Source organism: Ostrinia nubilalis, chromosome 6 (assembly GCF_963855985.1).
Source record: "Ostrinia nubilalis chromosome 6, ilOstNubi1.1, whole genome shotgun sequence".
NCBI classification, from domain to species: Eukaryota; Metazoa; Arthropoda; class Insecta; order Lepidoptera; family Crambidae; genus Ostrinia; species Ostrinia nubilalis.
The window spans coordinates 9,758,288-9,780,937 of NC_087093.1; the positions used below are offsets into that span (position 1 = coordinate 9,758,288).

Sequence of the window (22,650 nt, forward strand, 5' to 3'; positions counted from 1 at the left end):
ACATTCCCAGTTACTATACTCGTTGTTACAAATCTATATTTTAAGGACACATTATAAACGTATAATAGGTACACGTTTTACAGATATAATATGTGCTTTGTTGCAACGTTTTATTAATATTATACAAATATAATAATATAATACATTTCATAAAACATAATATAGTAATCATAAACCCTATCCACTTACAGGGTACATAAATAAATATTGGAACTGCTATTGTATCTACCGTGCTTCACACTACAGTGTGCTTTTGAAACTCGCAAAAAAAAAATGAATATCATTGTTTTAAAGTGTAGTAATATGAAATAATTTTGCCAACGTCTGAATGTTATGTACCAAAAATATTAAAACTTCCACTTTTTAAAGAAGTTTATCATAACTAATACTTTTTATTAATTTTGATGAAACTTTGGAAAAAAACAAACTAATCAACAACAGCGTTTGCAAAATACGATGATGTATAAATCATCCAACGTAGTTTTCTATGTTTGTAAATTGGTAGAGATGTTAGAAGGATTGGAATGTAAGACGATAAGAATAATAATTAAATATCTTACAAAATTAGAGTTGGAGAAATAATTTTAGATGGAATCTGGTCTCTGTAGTACATAACAAAGCTATTTGATATAATTAGGCTTAAATATATGTAAGTGGATGTTTCTTAGTCACCCGATCTGTATGTATAGAAGAATAATTTACAGACAATATATACGTTGTTTAGGTAGTATGTAGGCACTGAAGTTTATGCCGTTGACTAATATATTCATGTATAAATGAATTAAATGGTGCAGCAAGCCGAATACGGTGTTTTATTTCATTGTTTACCTTTATTTTAAAATATTATCTTACCAAAAGATTCTCAATCAGGTAAACATACAAACAGTTTTTTTTTTTTAATTCTTGATTGTAGGCAAATAGGATGAAATAAAAGATGTTTTTCAACTAAACATAATATTTATTATTCTTCATAATATTTGAACTCTTCGTTATCTAAAATATCTACAATTCGCGTAGGTATTTACACGCTTTAGACAAAGATAAAATCACTGTAGAAAGAATATACAATAACATTCAACGAATTTTTTGAACGACATGATTTTGGTTCTAAATTAAGTACACGTTCACTTTTTCATTATAAGTACACGTTCGGATTTAGCTTACCGAAGAACCTAACTTAATGTACTTTTTATGTAACAGACATAATATTCACAAAATATGGTGCTTTTAAATATAAGAGTGCATTATACATTTCTAATGTCGGATAATTCAGTAGACAGATATCACATAATAATTTTATTACTCGAAAACCTCTGGTATTGATGATAAGATTTAAGAAATATATTTTTATTATCTCTGATCATCATTTTAAATCTGATGAGCTAGTAAGTATAATATAGTCAAAAATATGTTTGAATAAATAGCAGAATGGCAGAGAGTGAAGTCATTTTGTATTCTTTTTAATAAATATAATAATGTCAATTTAATCATACGGATAATGTGCCACTGTTAACGAGTAATAATAATACATTTTCACAACATCAATAATTTTCTATAAGAGGAAATATTTTTAAGTACATTCCCAATATTACGGAGATCTCAGTAAGTAGATAAAAGGCGCGAGATACATTACGCAATGCTTCTTAGTAAGGTACATTTTACAAACTGTTACAAATGTAAGTACACGCGTGCGATATAATATTCATTATACATTTATGCAAGGCTAGCTAGTGATATGCGATCATTGTTTAGTTCCACTATACTATCACCAATATACATTTGCAGTAAACTGGAATGTAAAAATTAAATAAATTATTGACGGATTTATACTGCAGTTATTTTTATGAAACATTCAAATAAGGACTAATGAATTTAAGACGGACCAAGTTAGTTATTGTTGTCTGGTTTTGAACAATATGTAAAATACTTTTGTCAATAGACATCGATAAAACCAATAACAAAACAAATGTAACATAAACATAGATACTTATTTGAAAACAACAAGTACACCATCTACTACAGTGAACAGACGTAAGATAAGAAACATTATCATTTGTTCGACCCGAAAACCACCCTAAAGTTAATCGCTATTAATAAAAAAAGTATAAAAAACAGATCCACGAAGGGTTACACAAGTAAATATCCTACAAATTTACAATTATATACAAAAGGAAAAAATATGTCCAAAACCCTATGATACAATTACGTAATTGTTTAACAATAAAATACTGCATTGTTCATTTAATGTTTCCACGCGTTTACGAGGCGCCCGGCACGAAGTAATACTGCATGGACGAATGTTCCGCGGACACGACAGCCTACGCGGGCGATGTGCAACGCAGAAGCACAGTGCGAGTTTATAATTAAGTACATCTACATGCACGTAAGCTGAATTATATTTTTACCTAACGATATATAAATAATGTTAGAAGCTAGAATAGTATTCAAGCCCGTGATGAACGTATCTAATGATACTTCCTTCCATAACTGTTGTAACGTGTCTATTTTAACATGCCAGTTTTAGCGTATCTTTATGTTATTCGCTATGCATGTTTCGATGTTAGAGTTAGGATTTAGTGGCTGAGATACGTTCTTAACTAGTAGCTTGAAAAAATTGTGCTTTACTTTTCATGTATTACATACAAACAATTCAATCTAAATACAACCGAGACTTTCAATGTGTTTGAATTCAAACAACAGACGCCGCAATTTTCAATAAACTCACACTCTTCTATTAACAAATAATTAAGTATATTTCTCAATAAATAAGTTTCCTCCACAAATCCGTTGAATATTTTTCTTCCTGGCAAGGGATTTTTGTATATACGTACATAAATATACATTATATTAATACATTCAAGTGCGGACTATGCGTAAAATGGCATAAACACACTTGATGCGTCATCGTCGCCCGACCAACGCGGGTGTCGCACCATTTAGTGTTCGTCGTAGGAACTCTAGCGGCCGAGCGACGCGACACAATACTGACAGCGTAGCGCCTCTATGCTAATAACAAGTGCGCAGAAATTGGATTAACATTTTAAAACATGTCCAGAGGACAATATAGTCACTCTCTTATGTATAATCACAGGTGATATACATAAATAAGTGAGCAACGACGGCATCACTATTTATTCGTCGATTTTAATACCTAACAACAATAATGGGATTATCAGAACGATTAAATATTTAAGTACAAACTCACGTTCTTCGTTGTTACTACGTACGTCAAAGTCATTGCAATTTTAGTCCCAATATTTTAATTGGGCAATAATTTTAATAGAATAAATATTTTGTTGATTACGACATAATTATTTTAATCATATCAAACATTTAATTTTCGAGGTTAATGACAACACGTTTTTGTAACACTGCAATCGTACACCATTTAGAAAAATATATTTACAAGCACTTTTTCAGGTACTATTTGCAGTAACTCAAATTGTGAGTTTCCAATATCCAAGCCACATTATAAGCGCTAATTTCCAGATATTTATGCTTACTGCTTAGATCAGACAATACGTGATTAATGTTCTTCCTTGGAAATCTTTCTGTTGAAGTGTGACCATAATCAGCATAACGACTGTATAATTAAATATTGGACGTTTTAATCTTTATATGAATACCCAGCACACAATAATAAAATTCCATACAAGACTCGATTGACTTCACATCGTGTATCGTGTACATTTGAAATAGGAACTGGATTTAATATGGATTCACTTATTTCCAATGCTTCGTTGTTTCCATCAAAAGCTGAAGTATTATGGCTTCAAGCGGTCTTTTTTATTCTCAAATTAAGTTGCGGCTACTATCAATTTACGGGTGCCAGAATTTCCAATGCGCAGTAGTTATCGACAACTGAAGCATTACTGCTTCAAGGATCTTCACTTTACGCTACGGCTTACGGGCCACACAAAATTTAATCCAGAGCTGGAGTTTTCCGTCTTCAAACGATGAGTTGTCCCTAGCCGGCCACAAATGACTACCAGGAGACGGAATCAATAGATTTAGGGATGCCAACATTCCTAATGCTTCGTCGAAATGATTAAGAGCTTCAAGTTCAAGCGGTCAGGTGTCACCTGTTTAGAGGGGAGCGGGGGCGGGCGCGGGCGCTAGGAAGGGGTTGGTGGAGTGGTGTCCGGCGTAGCTGGCGGCGCGTCCGGCGGCGGCGAGCGGCGGCGCGCGCGCCACGCGTCCGAGCCACGCGTCCGGATGCGGCAGCGCGGCGGCCGCCCGGACGGGCACCGGCTCGGCCTCGGCCTCGGCGAGCGCGCGGAGACCGAGCGATAGTTGCTGGCACATCGCCGCCACTGGGTCTTCGCTCATCGAGCCTAGAGAGGTGATCGAGTTCTGGAATGGAAAGTGTATTTTAAGTTACTTCACGTTTAATGTATAAAAGTAGAGATTACACTCACACACGAATTTGAAAGGCGATTCTAGGGCATTGAATTTGGAATATGAACTTTTGGGATTTGTCAAATTAAGTTATTCTGGCGATATCAGATTCTTTTCGATCGACCAAATAGATAAAAATGGCTGCACTAAAATGCATACCTATTTAATTTTTATCCCTATTATATCAGCAATGGATATTACACAACAGATTAACCGTTGGGGAAGAAAGGTTCTCAACTTTGTACAGGAAGTCGCAGCGTACTGGGGACTACCTGGCAGCCTGTGGTTGACCAATTTGTTAAGCTTGCGCAAAGTCATCCAAAACCGTATGTTGTTCCCTTCTTTTATGGTTAACGTCTAGCAGTAATCTTCTAGCTAGACGATAAAGCCAGGCTTGTTCATCTCCGCGAGTTTACATCGAAAACACGCACGATGGCCCACCTACAGGATACTATTCGACAAGGCCTCACATACGAGCGAACATTGACTCACGCACGCGTATTCTTGTGTATGATTCAGGAAGAAACTGCTTAAATAATAATAAAAACACAGAATGTACTTTTTTAAGTTGCCTCAAGACACTGAGAGGTAAATAAGTAGTATTAGAGGCCGGTAGATCTTTTCTCATAATTAAAACACTGGATACTCATCTTTCACATTATATTGCCTTATTTTAGATACAATTCATCACTTAGCACAAAAGCGCGCGGAGTCGTCTCCGCGCGTCCCTCTATTCTGACGTTTGATTCTCGTGTGACATTGACAATACGTCAATGTCACTATGACAGTAGCTCATTGGCTATAACGATACCGCTATTTTAACGTTTTATATTTTTCACAATTAACAGTTCGGCCTTCCTGCAATTCCTTCGCCCTCGAAGGTCTGCTCATGGCACACTTGACGCCTCGTATTGGGATCCAGCTGAGCACCTGGCTAGATCCACTCTGCCTTCTCCACCACCATTCGCACCACACGCTGACCACCTTTGGTTCTGCTGAAACGAGAAATCATCACACAATACATCTATATCATCGTCACACGGTACATCTATATCATCACACAGTACATCTATATCATCATCACACAGTACATCTATGTCATCATTACACAGCACATCCATATCATCTAGAAGCTCAGCGTGCTCCTCAATCAGTAGCGCCACGCCAATGGTCATACAGACGCTATCACAATTATCTCTTCGTTCAATATTTTAGAATCAGCTGCTTCAATAATGACAATAATGTCGATCACACACATGCCATCTTAATCTAGGCACCATAGCTCATATGCCCAAAATGTTACCACCGACGAAACTCATCCTTTGATGCCCAATTAGGCCTTTATCCAAGGTTTCTATCAAGTTTGTTCAACCACCACAAAAATACAACTTATTGGTTCCGATAAACTCCAAATCATAGAACTGTAACCCATTCTACTTCCAAGAATGGAAAGAACCCTCACTGTTGATGAGCAGTGGACTGCATGTTCGTGGGCTAGGAACCGGCATAACTCTTGAAGGCAGAGTACTTGTTGTAGACAGCTTTATTTCTGAGTTCTTCACTTTTTCTTTTCGACCACTTTGATTTCTTAACTCGCTTCTTATCTGAATTAAACTAGTCAGCTGGAATGCCCTGCTCCCTATTTTATACTCTTCCCTTTCTCTCGCGATATTGCCATCTCTGTCTCTCATGTTCTAGAATATTCAAAGCGAGAGGTCCGATGTGACCGTCTCGTTATCCTCGATCTTCCCAGTGACGAGATGCAGTGTTGCTCGATCGTCACGTCATCGTCCTTGCCTTCTTGCCGTGGCCATCCAGACTTCGGTCTTCTGAGGAACGACGGCCCTTGGAACAACAGACTCATCCTCTTCCGATGTAGGCACGTATCCCGCTCTCGACGCCACGTCGGCTACGTTCAAGTGAGTGGGTACTCAAACGCTACTCCGACGGCCTTGTCTCCTCGGTGATCTCTTCAAGTCGATGCGCTCCGTAGGGTGTATAGCGGCGGCTTCCGTTCCGCAGCCAATGCAGCACAGTTTAGGAGTCACTCCAGTAGATAGTGTCTTCTACAGGCAGCCGATGCACTTCCGTTCATGCTGCTTGTAGCTCCAACCTCGATATCGTTGAGCCACTTTGGCACGCGCAGCTACCAGCACAACTTCCGCGTCCTTCCTGTCGTTGTAAGTGAGGTGCCAATACGCAACGGCGGCGTAGGCTTCCTCGCCTGCATCGCAGAAGATGTGCAGCTCTCGGAGTTTCATTTATCTCCCCCCCCGTAGTAGTATCGAGGAATACGCAGTCTCTTCATAATCTGCAGGTCTGACAGCCATTTCTCGAAGTATGCTGTGACGTCTTCCAGCACGGGCTCGTCCCATCCGGTCTTGAGGCGCCACTGCTTTTCAGGAGCTTCTAGGGGAGTCGCTCCTTTCTTCGTGCGCCTGCCGCTCGGGGCGACTGCTAGCAGCCTGTCGTCGTTGCTGTTCCAGTTCCGGACATGGAAGACCGCCTTCCTGTGGTCTTCGTAAACTTGAAAAATCACTTCTTTGCTTGCTCGATGTCGTTGAAGCTTTCCACGAAGTCACCACTACAGCGCCCGGCGTATGCCTTTCTCAGTAGGTTCTCCATTTGCTCATGATACTGCCTCTTCTCTTCGGTATTATTCAGAATTAATTTAGAACATTGTGAAATCCTAATGACGTAATTATAATGAAGTTATACAATGCAATACAAATAAAATAAATACTATCGGACCTAAATGATTTATGGGATTGGTTATGGTTCTTTTAACATTTTCTCTTTATACCCACACAGATTAGGCCATTCCACACAGTTTGCGCCTCGCCACACAGCCCTATGATGTCGCTACACAAGCCAAAACATCATAGTTCATGATGTCTCCCACACAAGACACGACATCTTCACAATTCCTGATGTCACACCAGACATCCCACTCAGAATGGCAATGTCCACACAGTTTCAAGACAATGCCACATGTCCTCCTCACACAGCTATCAGGACATCCATCTCACACAAAATGACAAAGTCCACCCAGTTTCATGACAATGCCCACTGGTGTATGATCCTCACATAGTACATCATACCCCTATTATTATTATTATTATCAAACCATTCCCATAATCACAACATCATAAGAAATTTGCTAAAATTATCTTTATTTAAATAATAAAATATTTCAATGTAAACTCTAAAATATTAAGATGAATAACACAACTACATAAATCATCATCAATAATGCCAGTAATAAACAGTGAAACAAACTGCAACTTTATCATAATAAACTTACTGTTATTGTTGTGTTGACAGCAATACACTTCCAACTATTATCTTTGGAAACTGCACATACTTCCATGAACTTACCATCCTCAAATAGGAACAAGCATTCATGGAAATATCCAAGAACTTTAATTTAACAAGTACAATACTTCTCTTCTCATGCTTGGCCAAAATTCACCCACAATGCAACTGACTTCATATTCAAGTATCTGTTGTTTCAGTCATACAGGGAAGCACACAACACAATCATCACCAATATAAACTTTATTTGATCACTGCTAGTACTTTGCTCCATTGATACCATTATTCAAAAACATAACCCTCCTTCTGGCGCAGTCGGGTAAATAGCTAACTTTCGCACAGTACAGTAGTATACCACACAATAGGCCAATGCTTATGACCAATGATAAGCATTTATTTCTATTCAAACACATAATTAACTCTCTTATTCACCATTATAAATAATAACTTTTTGCTTAAAACTGTTCGCGGCAGTTGGGAAGTTCTAAAGTCTAGCAGTAGACTGTAGCCAATTTATTATTACAATCTGTTCACACTCAAGTTAATTGTATGCAATTTCATGCCAATGACAAGAATAAGCACAGTTAAGCAACCAAGCCGCAGTGGCACTGCTAGTCTCAGCTCAACCCTTGCAATAAAACATTAATTCAACTCACCAAATATCACAGCTGATTCCTTTTGTATTACATTTTCATTCACCAAATATCACAGCTGATGCCCTTTTGTATTGCATTACCTTCTGTCCAACTCCAAATCACTTATGTGAAGTACCCTTGTTCAGTGTTCAGCTTCACTCAGGTATTGCACTTGACTGATTTGCTCACCACAGGGTCAACCCGCAGACAGATAAGTCACCATATCTAAAACTCAAGTCAAATCTAAAAATATGCACACACAACATGCTACAACCAGTAACCTTTTTATTAAACAGCTAATAAATAACCTCAAGATTAAAATCATTTCACCATGTGGGAAGAATAACCAACAATAATGGCTGGTACACAAGAATACTCTTTAAGTTAAATGTACCACATTCTATATCTTTTTTTTTTTTAATTATAATAATTGGATAAATTTTAATCACCCACACTAATTTTCAATTTTAGTGATACAACCCAAATCACTACTGGCAGCAGAAATTAATTGATAAGTTGGAAAAGTTCAATATTAACATTATCTTAACTCAAAATATAGCATCATGTAACATAATAATAATTATGTTTCACAATAATTGAAGTATCAATCACTATAAGAGTACCAAAAATACACCACATGTTCAACAGCATAACTGGCTGCTTTACTTAATTTCAATTTACAAATTAAGCTATTTAATAGATTTTATCTCATCTTATAGTGCTCAACATCAAGAAAGAAACATCATGATACTAAAACTGGTTTACACAACACAGACCTTAGCTTCAATTTACTTGAATAAAACTAATTATTAATTCTTCTCCAAAATAATGCCAAGTGGTTACTCGGGCATGATCACCAAACTTATTTAATTTATCTGACCAAATTCTATCTATTCTTTATAGATTTTAAATCTCAACAAGTTATTCTTTGCAGAATGTAAACATGAACAAATGAACACCGTTCAATTTAATTTGATTTACTAAAATAGTTTATTAGGCATTGCAATTAAAGTGAGCACATACCATAGCTTTCACACACATTCCTGGCATTATCAGTAAAGACTGACAATACCTATAACATTTGATGCTTCATTCACTTCCATGCATTATTTGGCTCAAAAGGAAATGTGTTAATATTGTTGCTGTTAGAATATTCGATAGCAATAATGAATCGTACCTGCTCTGGGGCCATCGTTAGTCAGATTGTTCACCACTTACGTGACCACAAGCCAAGTTACGGAGGGAGTATCTTCATAATTTGCGTCATCATTTGTCGTACTTAAATACTTTTCTGCATCTCACACATTTGTCAGCATGGTTTCCTTGATATTCTCTCTTCTTCATATTCAATTATAATCATAGAATCGTGGGCGTTTTGTGTTAATATTCGTGACAAATAACACGAAACATTGGTCACCTGGAACACTTTGAAATCACGTTACTATCATAGGTTTCAGATCTCACTTCTGAACTATTAGAGGCCGGTAGATCTTTTCTCATAATTAAAACACTGGATACTCATCTTTCACATTATATTGCCTTATTTTAGATACAATTCATCACTTAGCACAAAAGCGCGCGGAGTCGTCTCCGCGCGTCCCTCTATTCTGACGTTTGATTCTCGTGTGACATTGACAATACGTCAATGTCACTATGACAGTAGCTCATTGGCTATAACGATACCGCTATTTTAACGTTTTATATTTTTCACAATTAACAGTAGTTAATATTATTCATGATAATTCATGTTAAATCATGTATTTCCTCCGCCATTTTCCGCAGTTTGGCACCTCACGTCACATAATTTTACCGAAGTCAGCCCTATAGCTTCGGTGCAGTGCTGATCACTGACGTTTGTCAACAAAATGGTGCTTGACTCTTGAGACAGGCTAAATTACACCATATTGTTAATGACATTGAGCATACATTTTTTTAAATACCTTCGCGAAGTAAAACTTCTGTACGTAGTACTTATTATTATTCTGTGATAAAGCTGTTAGTAACTACTCCAGGTTGGAAGGGAGCGGCTTGTGATAGTGTCGTGTTACCTCAGCGGGCGGCGGCTCGGGCTTGGCCAGCAGCGCGGGCGGCGCGGGCAGCGGCTGCGCGCGCGGCGGCGAGGCGAGCCCGGCGCGCGCGCGCTCCAGGTTGGACGGCAGCTCGCTGATGCGCAGCGACATCTGCCGCTTGAACGGGGAACTGGAAATAATATGGCTGGTTAGACATGATGGCAGTTAGTGAAGGTTGAGAGTGAGAGTGAAATCGAATATGGCGCATGAGTTAAAAGTAAAAAATAATTATCTATCTATACAGGGTGTTAGGTAAATGGGTATATGAGCCGACACTAGCCCATGTTAACATAGGCATATAAATGGTATGGTGAAGTCAGAAATTTGATATCATGATTTAATTTTTTAAATTTTCATACAAAATAAATTTTATAAAATCCGATTTGTATGAAAATTAAAATAATTAAAATGAAGATATCAATTTTCTGACTTCACCATACCATTTATATGACCATGTTAACATGGACTAGTATCGGCTCATATACCCATTTACCTAACACCCTGTATAAATAAAAATGATTCATCTTCGTTAGTCTGATTAAAACTCGAGAACGGCTGGGCCGATTGAGCTGATTTTGGTTTTAAAATGTTTGTCGTAGTCCAGGGTAGGTCTAAACGGTGAGCTAATACGCGCGCGATATTGTTTTTCTATGACAGACAAAATTCCACGCGGGCGAAGCCGCGGGCGGAAAGCTAGTTTCCAATAAATGACACATAAGTAAAATTTTAAAGATACTATTTGACAGATTAGGACAAATTAACTGACCGTTTGAATAAGTTATATGTTATACTTTGAGTCAATAAAGTAATGAAACCAATAATGTAGTCTTTAGTTTATTTACCATTCAAGGCCATAGCTGATCTATTTATACTTTTACAAGCTTTAAGGTACTCGACCCTATGATTTATAATAAAGATATTTTACATTTAAGGAATTTAGTATACAAAATTTTGTAGACAAACGTCGGTTATTATGAATGTCTCCTTAATTTTGAGTAAACGCTTAAAATAATATCATATTCGATTTCACTTCTCATATTCTACTATAGTCTTTTTCACGTAAGATGATCCGTATGACACTTCAAGGTTATCCATTTTACGCATACTACATATGCAGAATATTTTTGAAAAAATATTTGTATTTTATTAGCAATATAATAAAAATAAATTAACTACTTGTCTTGAAATATATAGTAAAATCTGAGTCTATTGATTATAATTTAATTGAATACGATGTAAAAATATTTTTTATTTAATGTACGCAATGTGTGAAACGGAATAGATTTAGTGCTGGGGTATTTCTTGTATGATAAAATCGATTATTTCCGCGGTTCATTAATCGATTGCAGTGAATACTTAGTTATTAAAAACATCACAAAAATCAACTATATTTTTCGATTATTGACTTTAATAAACGCATTGAAAATAAATTAATAGTTTTTAATTTAAAGAAACAGAACCAGTACTTTTTAGGAATCGTTTTTTTTAACATGAACCATGAAATTTGAATATTATCAATAAAAATATGTTACAATAATATTTGTAATTAAAAAAAACATGTTTTTTTGTTAAATAACACCTATACAAAATATTTCTCTAAAAGTAGGTTTTACTAACTCTTCGAAAAAAATCGATAGATAAATCGCTATGGTTTAGTTATGTGACATCTCTAAATCTTTCAAACTCGAAACGTCATACGGATCATCTTAGGTGAAAAAGACTATATGTATAATTATTTCATTCAACATCACACAATGCACAAAATTACTATGTTATCTAATGACATCTATAAAAAGATGTCTACTTTCTAACATAGATTCACACACAAAAGTCAACAAAATAAGCATTTGAAATAAAAAAGTGTGAAGTATTTGTTTTTGTCTCTTTGCCAATCATAATGGTGTTAATGCATGCCGCAAATTGTTCATGCAGTTCATAAAATATCTTGTATCATTTTAGGGTTCCGTGTCCAAAGGACCCTTTACTTTACTCTTTTGTCAGTCAGTTACTAGTTGCATTTCATAAACCGTAAAAGGTATTTTGTTTTCTATTTTAATAATGACAATACTAGTGCTATTTTACTGAACCCTTCGTATCCACTTAACCGGTTTTCTACTGTATTTTTTTACAAACCAAATAATACTACGGACCACTATAAAGCACATCGTCATCAAAGAAAACACGCACGTCTAACGTGCAAAATGCACAATATCACAGAATTTTTTTGCGCTCTAAAAACAAAAATAATAAACAAGACATTAAAGGTGAACGCTCACTTATCTACTTATCTGCAATTTAAATAAACGCTTAGAATTAAATCTTACAGTATTCACACTTACCTACCTACCTTTCTCAACAAACATGTTAGTCTAACTATACAACAATACCTATCTGTATTGTTGGGATGCATGTCACTAGTTACGTGATGGTAAATGCGTGTTATTTGACAATAGTACTATTTACTATGTTTTGTACTGAATACCAAACTTCTATGACATCTATTGCAGTCCGCGAGGCAAGACCTGAGCTTTACGGTTTAGGCCCGATTCAACCAAATTTTTATCCGAGAATAACCCCTGGTAACTGGCACATTGACAGATTCAGTATGAGAAATATGTCAAAACTGACGATTTATTCTGAGATTAATATTTACTCTTGTTTGGTCGAATCCACCCTTATTGCAAGATGTTTACGCGTGGTTATGAACACGGTTTTTCACATGCAAACTTAGTTAAAATTACTTTATGTAATTTTGTGTTTGGTGCAAATGTGCAGTAGACCTTTGGACATTGCGACCAAAGTGACGAATTTCCATAACTTTGTGCTGTCTATAAAAAGCATTGGTAGACAGAAAATTGTGTTTTAAAACTTGATTGATCAAGAATTCTATGAGCAGAGGTCCGTCAAACTATGTGTTTATACTCGTAAATTGACCGCAGATGGCGCGAGAAATTTTGTTTTTATACTGATTGCCGAGTATGAAACTTCAAAATGTTATAGCTACATTATAATTAATCATTAAAAAATTGTTATATCACAATTACTTATTAATTTCAACGTAATAAGCTTTTTTGCTGTCTTGTGAATCGATTTCACCGTTCGTGAGATTTTATTATTTAGTTATGTTTAAATTAATCGGGCGTCCTTTCGTCACACTTCTTTGTACTTGATAAGTGTGTGTCAATAAAGTTTTATCTATCTATCTATAGCATTGCATTCCATTAGTGTTTATTTATTAGGACAACCAACAAGACAAAAACGTATACAAAAACATGAATTATTATAACTATTGTTATTAGCGTAATGTTAATGTTAAAACATTCAAATGGTGATCTATCCCGGCTTAGGATGCGCCACGATATCTTATCGACGATTTTAGACGACAAATGTACAGGCTTATCGTCGGAAATCGTTAAAATGCCTCGATAAAACAATACAATGGGGCGCATTCTAGGCTAGCTAGTCTATTTGTGGGGCGAAAGTAAAGCTCAGCGTCTGGCCTATATAGTTCTTGCAACTCACGAAGGCGAGTGAGTTTTACTTGTGTGTGTACGTGTACATGCACACAACGATAGTGTAATGAATGTCAATTTTTTTGAAAAATGTACAGGGGGCGTAGTGTGAGTTTACGTCAAACGCATTCGATGTCGACTGCGTAAAAAAATGTCATTAAATGTATGACGGATTGTACAGCGCCCCCTAGCGGAAACTTTCAAGAACTAAAATTTACATTTTTAACGCGCTCGCCAGTGACGGACGACGTTTGATCTCACACTAAGCCCTCAGTAGCGCGCCAGCACACGTGTAAAGCTCACTCGGCTTGGTGAGTTGCAACAACTATACCTGTTGTTAAGCTGCGCGAGCCCGCGGAAGGACTCCTGGCGCTCCAGCAGGTGCGGCGCCGCGTGCGGGCGCTCCACGGCGCACGAGCCGCTGCGGACAACCGGCGGTTAACACGGCCCTCCAAGAGTTACCACTATTCGCTGCTCCCTCCACTAACGGGACTATTCCCACCTCTCGTTCCCACCACTGCAACTCCTGTGTAGCCAGGATCTACAGCTTGACCGCCACAAAAACCCAACCAATGAAGGTCAAGTTTTTCCCGGGGGAAAGTTAAACTGTCATTGGACCCGGAACGAAATTAATCAGAAGAACATAGGAGGAGTTCGAAATTAAGGTCTGCCCTCCACTAGAAGTACGGGCCTCTACGGGTTATCACTGCCCGCAAGCGGGGGTTAACACGGTCCTCCAAGGGATAAACTATTTGCTGCTGACTTCCACTAGAAGTACGGGCCACTACGGGTTATCACTGCCCGCAACCGGGTGTTAACACGGCCCTCCAAGAGTTACCACTATTCGCTGCTGGAGGGCAGCAGAAGCACGGGCCACTACGGGTTATCACTGCCCGCAAGCGGGGTTTAACACGGCCCTCCAATAGATTACACGACGGTTAATATTGTGCTCCCACTAGTTACACAATCCTCCAATGGCTCCAACAGATATACGACTGCTCGCAGCTAGACATTAACACTACGCGCAACTGGAGGTTAACACTCTCCCGCTAGAGAAGTGCCGCTGCGGACAACTGGCGGTTAACACAGCCCTCCAATAGATAACACTGCTCGCTATTGAAGTTAATACTGCCCGAAATTGGGGGTTGACACTTGCCGCACTTGGCGTTAACACTGCTCCTCTCTACTAGAGATATGACTGCCACAACAATAAGTTAGTACTGCTCGCCACTAGAGGTCAAAGCTGCCCGCAACTGGGGGTTAACACTGCCCACTGAAGATATGGAGATACGACTGCTGCAGGTGTAATTTGATACTGCTGTCCACTGGATTTGAATACTGTCCTTCCTTAATTGATTGGGATTATTTGGCAGACGAGCTGAAAATCCTGGTCTATCAAAGATCGGTGTTACCTCTATGACAGTGTCTTCAAATGAAGATTGGTAATGCGCAGTCGTGTGATAACGAGTTCTTCATAACCTTAACCATCTCGCAAATTAAGAAAATTCACCTCATGGTAGATCGAGTTACAGTTACTATAAACTTATATTTTTCCTAGCAAGCAACTATGATGACATCTTGCACTACCTGTAACTGGAGGTGGGACAGAGAATGCCTACTTCAATCTTGTTGAAATCTTAAAGTTGTCCAGTCCGTATTGCTTCAGAAGACGTCGAAAGACAACACTTTACTACCTTAACAGATCACCAACATACCTATTGTTAAGATGCGCGAAGCCCCTGAACGAGCCTTGTCTCTCCAGCAAGTGGGGCGCCGCGTGGGGCCTTTCTACCGCGAAGGGGTTATGGGGCGCCGGCTTGGGCAAGGGGGCGGGAGACACGCCCACTCCGCTACCGGGCGACGCGTCCGCTTCCGAGCTGCGACGGGCGGTTATACCTGAAATTAGGTGGTTGGGTTACAACAATTGCTAATACCACCTAAACTATACTATTACTAATATTAAAAAACTTTTAAAAAAATATTTCTGTGTTACATAGCTCATTTATCGAGGAAGGCTATAGGCTGTCATCACGAAACGAGTAAATAACTATTCTACGCGGACGAAGTCACGGCAAAAACTAGTTACTACAATATTCCTACTTCTCGTTTCCATCTCTGCAGGATACATTCCTGTGTCTTGACCGGCAATAAAAACTTAACCAGTTAGCCATACCCGGGTGAAAGTTAAAGTGTCATTCATTGGACCTACAATAAGCATCACGATTTAAAGCGTTCGGTCAGGGTTGAGATTGATTTGCTTTAAAAAATTCTGGGCATATGTCTCAGCGCTCAGGATTCGATCAAGATCCTCCGCATTGCGATTTGCGAAGTGTAGCGGTGATAACAAGTAACAAAAGTTTGACAAAAGAGCATGAATACAATAGTAGGGTTTTGAATATTTCGCAATCGGTTTACTGTCCATGAATCACGAACGAAAAGTACACAAATACTTATGTCATAAAACAATATGTAGTTAGCTACGTATCGGTTGGGGAATCGGTAATCGCTTCACATTTTTGACATAACATACCTATTTTATTTCAACGAATTACTTTTCCAACTAATGCAAAAATTAATTACCTAATTTAAAACAATACCAAAGAAAATCAAAAATTTATTAGTGAAAGTGAAAGGTCTTCACGGTGAAATTCAAACCATTGCGAAATAATCGTGTCGAATCCATACCTAATTTTATTCGATAAAATACAGAAATTACTATTAACAGCAAATCGAGCTGTGGTATTTCCAATTACTGGGCTTATTACCGATTACGCAAATAGCTTATTAAAATGTGAATTCAGAAAACACAAAACAGGATGGAAGGAAGCAAATGGCCCGTAATGAGTGTTGTAAGATAGCGGTTGCTTTAACGAGTGAATCACAGCCGCTGGGGTTTTGTATGGATCATTATTGCGGAAGAGGTAAATTGCAGTTAGGAAAATGCCTGGGGTATGCTCATTATGTCACATCATTAAAGAAGTCAGATGCAATATTTTCATTATTAAGATAAAAAGTAAACAATTCAAAATAGAAAGAACGTGCAGTACAAAACAGTCGCATAGCAAACAATTAAATTAAAACTCAAGCTTTATTGCTCTATAAAGATTCAAGTCCCACCGGCAGTCTATTTTTAAGACAGTATCTTCTAGTTAAAAAGCAAATAAATTAGTGAAACTTCGGTTATTATATGCACGCGTCCTGATGATTTATTGTGAGACATTCTAACAGCTTCACAATGCGACTTCAGGCGAAAGTCGCCAAGACCGTGCGAATATCGTTATCGTGCAGCATAAGGCCTTACATAAGGTCAGAATGTTGTTGATGTCGTGAGATGTGTTACTTTGAGGATATTGAGGTTTTATTTTAAATCGAGGGATGACTGTTTAAGTCGTCTGCAAACATAACGCATACCTATCGTGGGACATAGATAATTTGACATAGCGCTGCTAGTTATATACCTAAGCTACGGTTTTATAGCATTTTCTTTACGATCTTGTAGATAAATGGTGATATGAGCACAATCGTATAAAAATAGCTGCTTCGTCACAGAACTATTTCACTAAATTCTACAAATCCTACTCCAATTCAGTAACAATAAAACAGTGGCACAATAACAATAATGATTTCCACAATGGCCGCTTGGTGGCCACGGAATCATTGGGGAAGACCTATGTTCAGCAGTCCTATGGCTGAAAATGATGAAGATGATGACAATAACAATAAACAACATTCACTTCATTGTTATAGGTAGTGTAGAATCTCACCAGACTTTCGGAAGGATCCCTGCCTAGTGAAGGCATGGCTGGCAGCGTCGATGCTCATGCTCACAGCGCACTCCTTGTCCCGGCGCTGCTTGCGTTCCAGACACGCGGCGAAGGCGCAGCCAACCGCGTGGGACAGTCGCTCGCCGCTGTCCCGCGACGCCAGGAAGCCGTGGCACATCCACCGCCGGGTTGTCCCGTCGCGGCAGATGTAGCTGAAATATATTTGACTGTGAGACTTTGAACTAACTAACTCACAAAGGCAACAAGGTTTTTGGGACACTTCTGTTTAGCGTGACTTAAAAAGGTTAGGAATCAATAAACAATGACAGATTCCAGGTAAGCGACAGGCGCAGCCCACCGCGTGCGACAGCCGCTCGCCGAGCTGTCCTGAGAGGCCAGGAAGCCGTGACACATCCACCGCCGGGTTGTCCCGTCGCGGCAGATGTAGCTGTGAATAGCAGTTGTTTATGACTTACTAGCTTTCCGCCCGCGGCTTCGCCCGCGTGGAATTTTGTCTGTCACAGAAAAACTTTATCGCGCGCGTCCCTGTTTCAAAAACCGGGATAAAAACTATCCTATGTTCTTTCCCGGGACTCAAACTATCTCTATGCCAAATTTCATCAAAATCGGTTGCGAGGTTTAAGCGGGAAAGCGTAACAGACAGACAGACAGACAGACAGACAGACAGACAGAGTTACTTTCGCATTTATAATATTAGTTGGGATGTTATGCTCAACCCCACAAGGTGTTCTCCCGAAATACCCCACAAGGTTAGGGTTCAAGGATTAGGAAGCAAAAAACAATGATAAAGTGACGCAAAACAACTTGGAACAAGCGAGTAATGTAAAAGTCACAATTTGTCTAAATACCTACCTACCTCCTATTTTAGCCATAACTAGTTTTCAATAAACAGTAAAATCAATGGCATAGAATTGAGTTCAAAGTAAGTAAAGATAACTCTTTGAAATTAAAGTCAATCAATTTTAGATGTTGACTACAATTAGCATTGGTAGAGATCGACTAGCTAGCCCACATGCTCGTAAAACGCATAAACGAGGCAATTGGACTATAGAAGTAGGTGGGACAATTGTTTGACAATCAATAAAACAATTTAAGGCTCAAGAGTTCATGGGCTACACCAGCAATCCAGCATGCAATGTAAACTAGCTAAACACTACATAGCTCAAAGTGAATACATACCTAAATCCCCTTTCATGATTTCTATCAGGCGCGCAGAAAGATACTTTCTCGATGGTCTGATCGACGATGAGCCCCTTAGTTTCTTCTTCCACAACGCGTAGTCCATCTCCGCTCACGTGTAGAACCGCCCTAACTGGACGTCTTCGGGAATTCTGCAAAAATTATAGACAATAATTAAATAATGTTTTTCAATATGGTGGCAGAAAGCACAACAATAGGTTTGTTGATGTGTACATGTCACATAAATGTTAAGTTGGTATTTATTACTTGTATGCAATTCAGTTAGATGTAAGATGCTAATTTACGTACAGAGGACAGCACATCAAGCTAAATACTGTGGCGAATTATGTCGTTGAAATAAGTCCTATTTTGAAACAAAAATGTATGGTCTGATGAGCACTTGACTGTATTTTAGGTTGTGTTGACAATAGGTAATGCTAACGACGCTTAACATTATCAGTTTCAACCGGATTCCCACTACTGGGCAAACGTTTTCTTCCCCCAAGGAATTCCATAACGACCGGTCTTACGTTGCCTGCATCCAGGTGCTTTCCGCGACCTTCACCAGATCGTCGGTGCACCGAGATTATAAATTAACTTGTAGTGCAGTATCCTGTTTTTCTGAATCTTCTAATATCTTTAAAAATATACCTTCATAAAACTTTCGTAAGCGCAATCACATTGCCAGTGACATTCGAATTGTTTTTGTGCAATGGCGCGTGGCCCATTCAACGTCTGAACTTGGGAATTAATGGCTATGACATTTGCATTACCGCAGCATTGCATTGTTCTTCGTAATTATTTAATTGACACCACGTCTAAATTATCTTAGAACATTTACGCGTCTTTATACACGTTTTATTATGATGAAAAACCGTAAGTCGGGTATGTATAAGAAGACCTTGTACTTTATAACTGGCACAACAACGATTGAAATCTAAATAAATCTACGATCAATAGGCAGTCCGATGTTGCAGTTACATTTAAAATTGATGAATCGATAATAGAGCATTCATTGAATGGTACCGTCGACAATCGACAACACAGTTCAGAACTTAAATTTCGTCGCAAAATAGAACTTATGACTACTAGATTAGAAGTCATAATGATAAGATTTATGTGTGCTTTTTGTGACCTGTCTGGTACATCTAATATTCTAGTATGTAGTTATGTCGAGAGTTAGGCTAGAGTCATTGATTTTTTAGCCAGGTCATGCGGGTTGTGAAGCGATCGCATGACGTTTGAGAAACTTATGTCTTAGGTAAAATTGAAAAAGTTTGGAATGCGAGGTAAAAGTTTATGAAGTAGCAAAAACTAAAGTTGAAATATTTCGAAGATAAATCAATCCAAATCTACTCTCTTATGTGAAGGAGGTATTTATCTTATCTCTCTCTGAGACTTATCCGAATCTGAAAATCTTGTCACAGATCGATCACAGTCGAGAAATTTTAATAAACTTTGTATTCCGGAAATACTTAAACAAGTTGTTTTAGAAATAAGAATTACTCTTACTAATTAGTTTTTGGGAAATGCCATTGCTAACCATTTCTTATTATAAAATTCAAAGACCTATTAGATCAATCACGGATTTAATTGAGTTTTTTTATAAAGTACAATAACAATAGGTAATTAATAATTGATAACAATTTTGCTAATGAATTGTAATTAATTACATTAATTGGTTTTTATGTTTATCAATGGGAATTCAATATTTACGAAGATATACATTTTTAAGTTGTTTTCATAAATATTTGAGACTTGTTTACTTGTTATGCACTGATGTCTGACCGGCGAATACGACATGCATGCAAGATTGTTTCCATCTACATTCGGGGCATGTCTACATCGATTTAATTTTGTTCACGACACTTCCCGCTTACATTTTGCACGTCGACTGTGTGTAAATGGTGTGTAGGAAATATTTATGGTTGGATCGTGTATTCTTTGTTTTTGAACTCCTCAATACCATTACCAGAGTTAGTTTTCAAGGGCTACACTTCTAAATATAGCTCTTGGGAACACGCACGAACGGAGTTTTAGAAAACCACCCCTTAATGGAGCACCATTAGAAGTAGCTAATAGGGCATGCAAAAACCGAGCGGTTTCGGAAAACCGAATTTTTTGGTTTTTATTTTTAAAAACCGAACTAAACCGGTTTTTTCGGGTTTTTCGGGTCGACTGTTTGTAAGTAAATAAAAATGCTGCAAATTATAATAAAAATCATTTTATTTCTTTTATATTCTAGTTTGACAAGATGAAGTTACATGTTCTGAACATAATTATGTGTTTGTGAGATCAGTTGAATAGTTTAATTAAAAATCAAATATAAAGAGATCAACAATAGGATACTTCGCTCATTAGCAAAGCAAAACCCTTGGTCATAGTTATGCTTAATTAAATAATATTATTTAAAATTAAAAATATTTTAAAGTATTTTAATTGACTTGACTCTAAAATAGTTAATTTTAACTATGAAAAAGACGTCATCCAGTCTATGCCAAGAGTGCCAACTGCTGAGCCGCTTAGGAACATTTTAGAATTAGAAATATGTTAGAAACTTAAAATATTATTATAAATTATTTTTTATTACTTTTTGGCCTGGTAAAAAGATCTTAAAGAAACAAGTGCATCAAGGGAGTCATCACTAAGTTAAATGCGGATTTTATTGCACATTAGACCCGCTGAAGAGAATGCGTATCGTAGAAGAAAAACCGAAATAATCGAAAAATCCGGATTTATAACTGACAAAAACCGAGTTTCAAATTGTGTCGGTTATCCGGTTTTTCGGATATCCGGTTAACCGGTTTGCATGCCCTAGTAGCTAACTAGTTAGTAATTACAGAGGAAGTGCGAACACACTTTAGAGAGCTTTGAATTCTTTATACGTTTGTATATTCATAAATCATAAACAATTTAGAGGGCTTCTAGTTTTGTATGCCTGTAGGTAGTACAGTTTCCAAATGTACTATTACGTTAAGTGAATCTAGACGTCACCAAGGGCACTGTCAGCTTTTTAGTGAGTAAGCAGGAGAGCTCTACCCATAGCCGCGGGAAATGAAAAAGATGCTCTTATACGGATTGATTTCAAACTCAAATTACACTTACCCTAAGTACTTTAAGCGCCTCCTCGCACACTTGCATGCCCCGCGACTCGAAGACCTCGACGCAGCCCAGGTATTTGACGGGAAAGGTGCACGTGCCCGCCCTGACGGCGGCCTCGTCGGCGTGCCATTGGTGCGGGCGCGCGGATTCCGGCGGGGAGCCCTTGCGCCGCCGGAACGACTCGCGGAAAGACCGGCGGAGTCTCTCCATGCCTGCCCGCGGCGGCGAAAGCGCGCTCCCCGCGCGCGCCCGCCGCAACGAGCTTCGAACTGATGACTTCTGTAACCAATGCAAAGGATATGATAATACAATTCGTTCGTTTTAACTAAAGGACAGCTGGGCGAAGACCGTAAATGACGGTGAACCATTTACGGTTTCGACCAATGCGAAGGATATGTTAATACAATTCATTCGTTTCAACTAAAGGACGTCCACAGCTGAGCGAAGACCGTAAAGGACGGTGGACCAGCAATTTGAAGCTCTCGGACATGCAGCTCATGATCGGTTGCGGACATCATTGGGGGAGGTCTTTTTTGTCCAGCAGCGGATGATCATTAGTAAATACAATGTCGGGCATATTATCCGTGGTTTCAGTAGTCTATATATATAAAAATGAAACCCGTTTTCCGTTGTCACGACATAACATGAAAACGGC

At 38.2% G+C, this 22,650-nt stretch overlaps 1 protein-coding gene across 4 annotated transcripts in view; it reads right to left on the reverse strand.

Annotated features, from left to right (window-relative positions):
• Nucleotides 1–1,127: 1,127 nt before the first annotated feature.
• The window catches only part of LOC135072583 (protein numb), a 50,974-nt gene continuing 29,451 nt past the window's right edge, over nt 1,128–22,650 (reverse strand). For 3 of the 4 annotated variants that reach the window (XM_063966555.1, XM_063966552.1, XM_063966554.1), the window contains exons 2-8: nt 21,999–22,274; nt 18,894–19,045; nt 17,694–17,905; nt 15,645–15,825; nt 14,261–14,350; nt 10,397–10,547; nt 1,128–4,353 (exon numbers count right to left, since the gene is read on the reverse strand). In XM_063966555.1, the coding sequence (XP_063822625.1) occupies nt 4,087–4,353; nt 10,397–10,547; nt 14,261–14,350; nt 15,645–15,825; nt 17,694–17,905; nt 18,894–19,045; nt 21,999–22,205 (1,260 nt within the window). In that variant the 5' untranslated portion in view covers nt 22,206–22,274 and the 3' untranslated portion in view covers nt 1,128–4,086. The remainder of the gene's footprint in view (nt 4,354–10,396; nt 10,548–14,260; nt 14,351–15,644; nt 15,826–17,693; nt 17,906–18,893; nt 19,046–21,998; nt 22,275–22,650) is intronic. The other variant, XM_063966553.1, reaches the window with a different exon arrangement.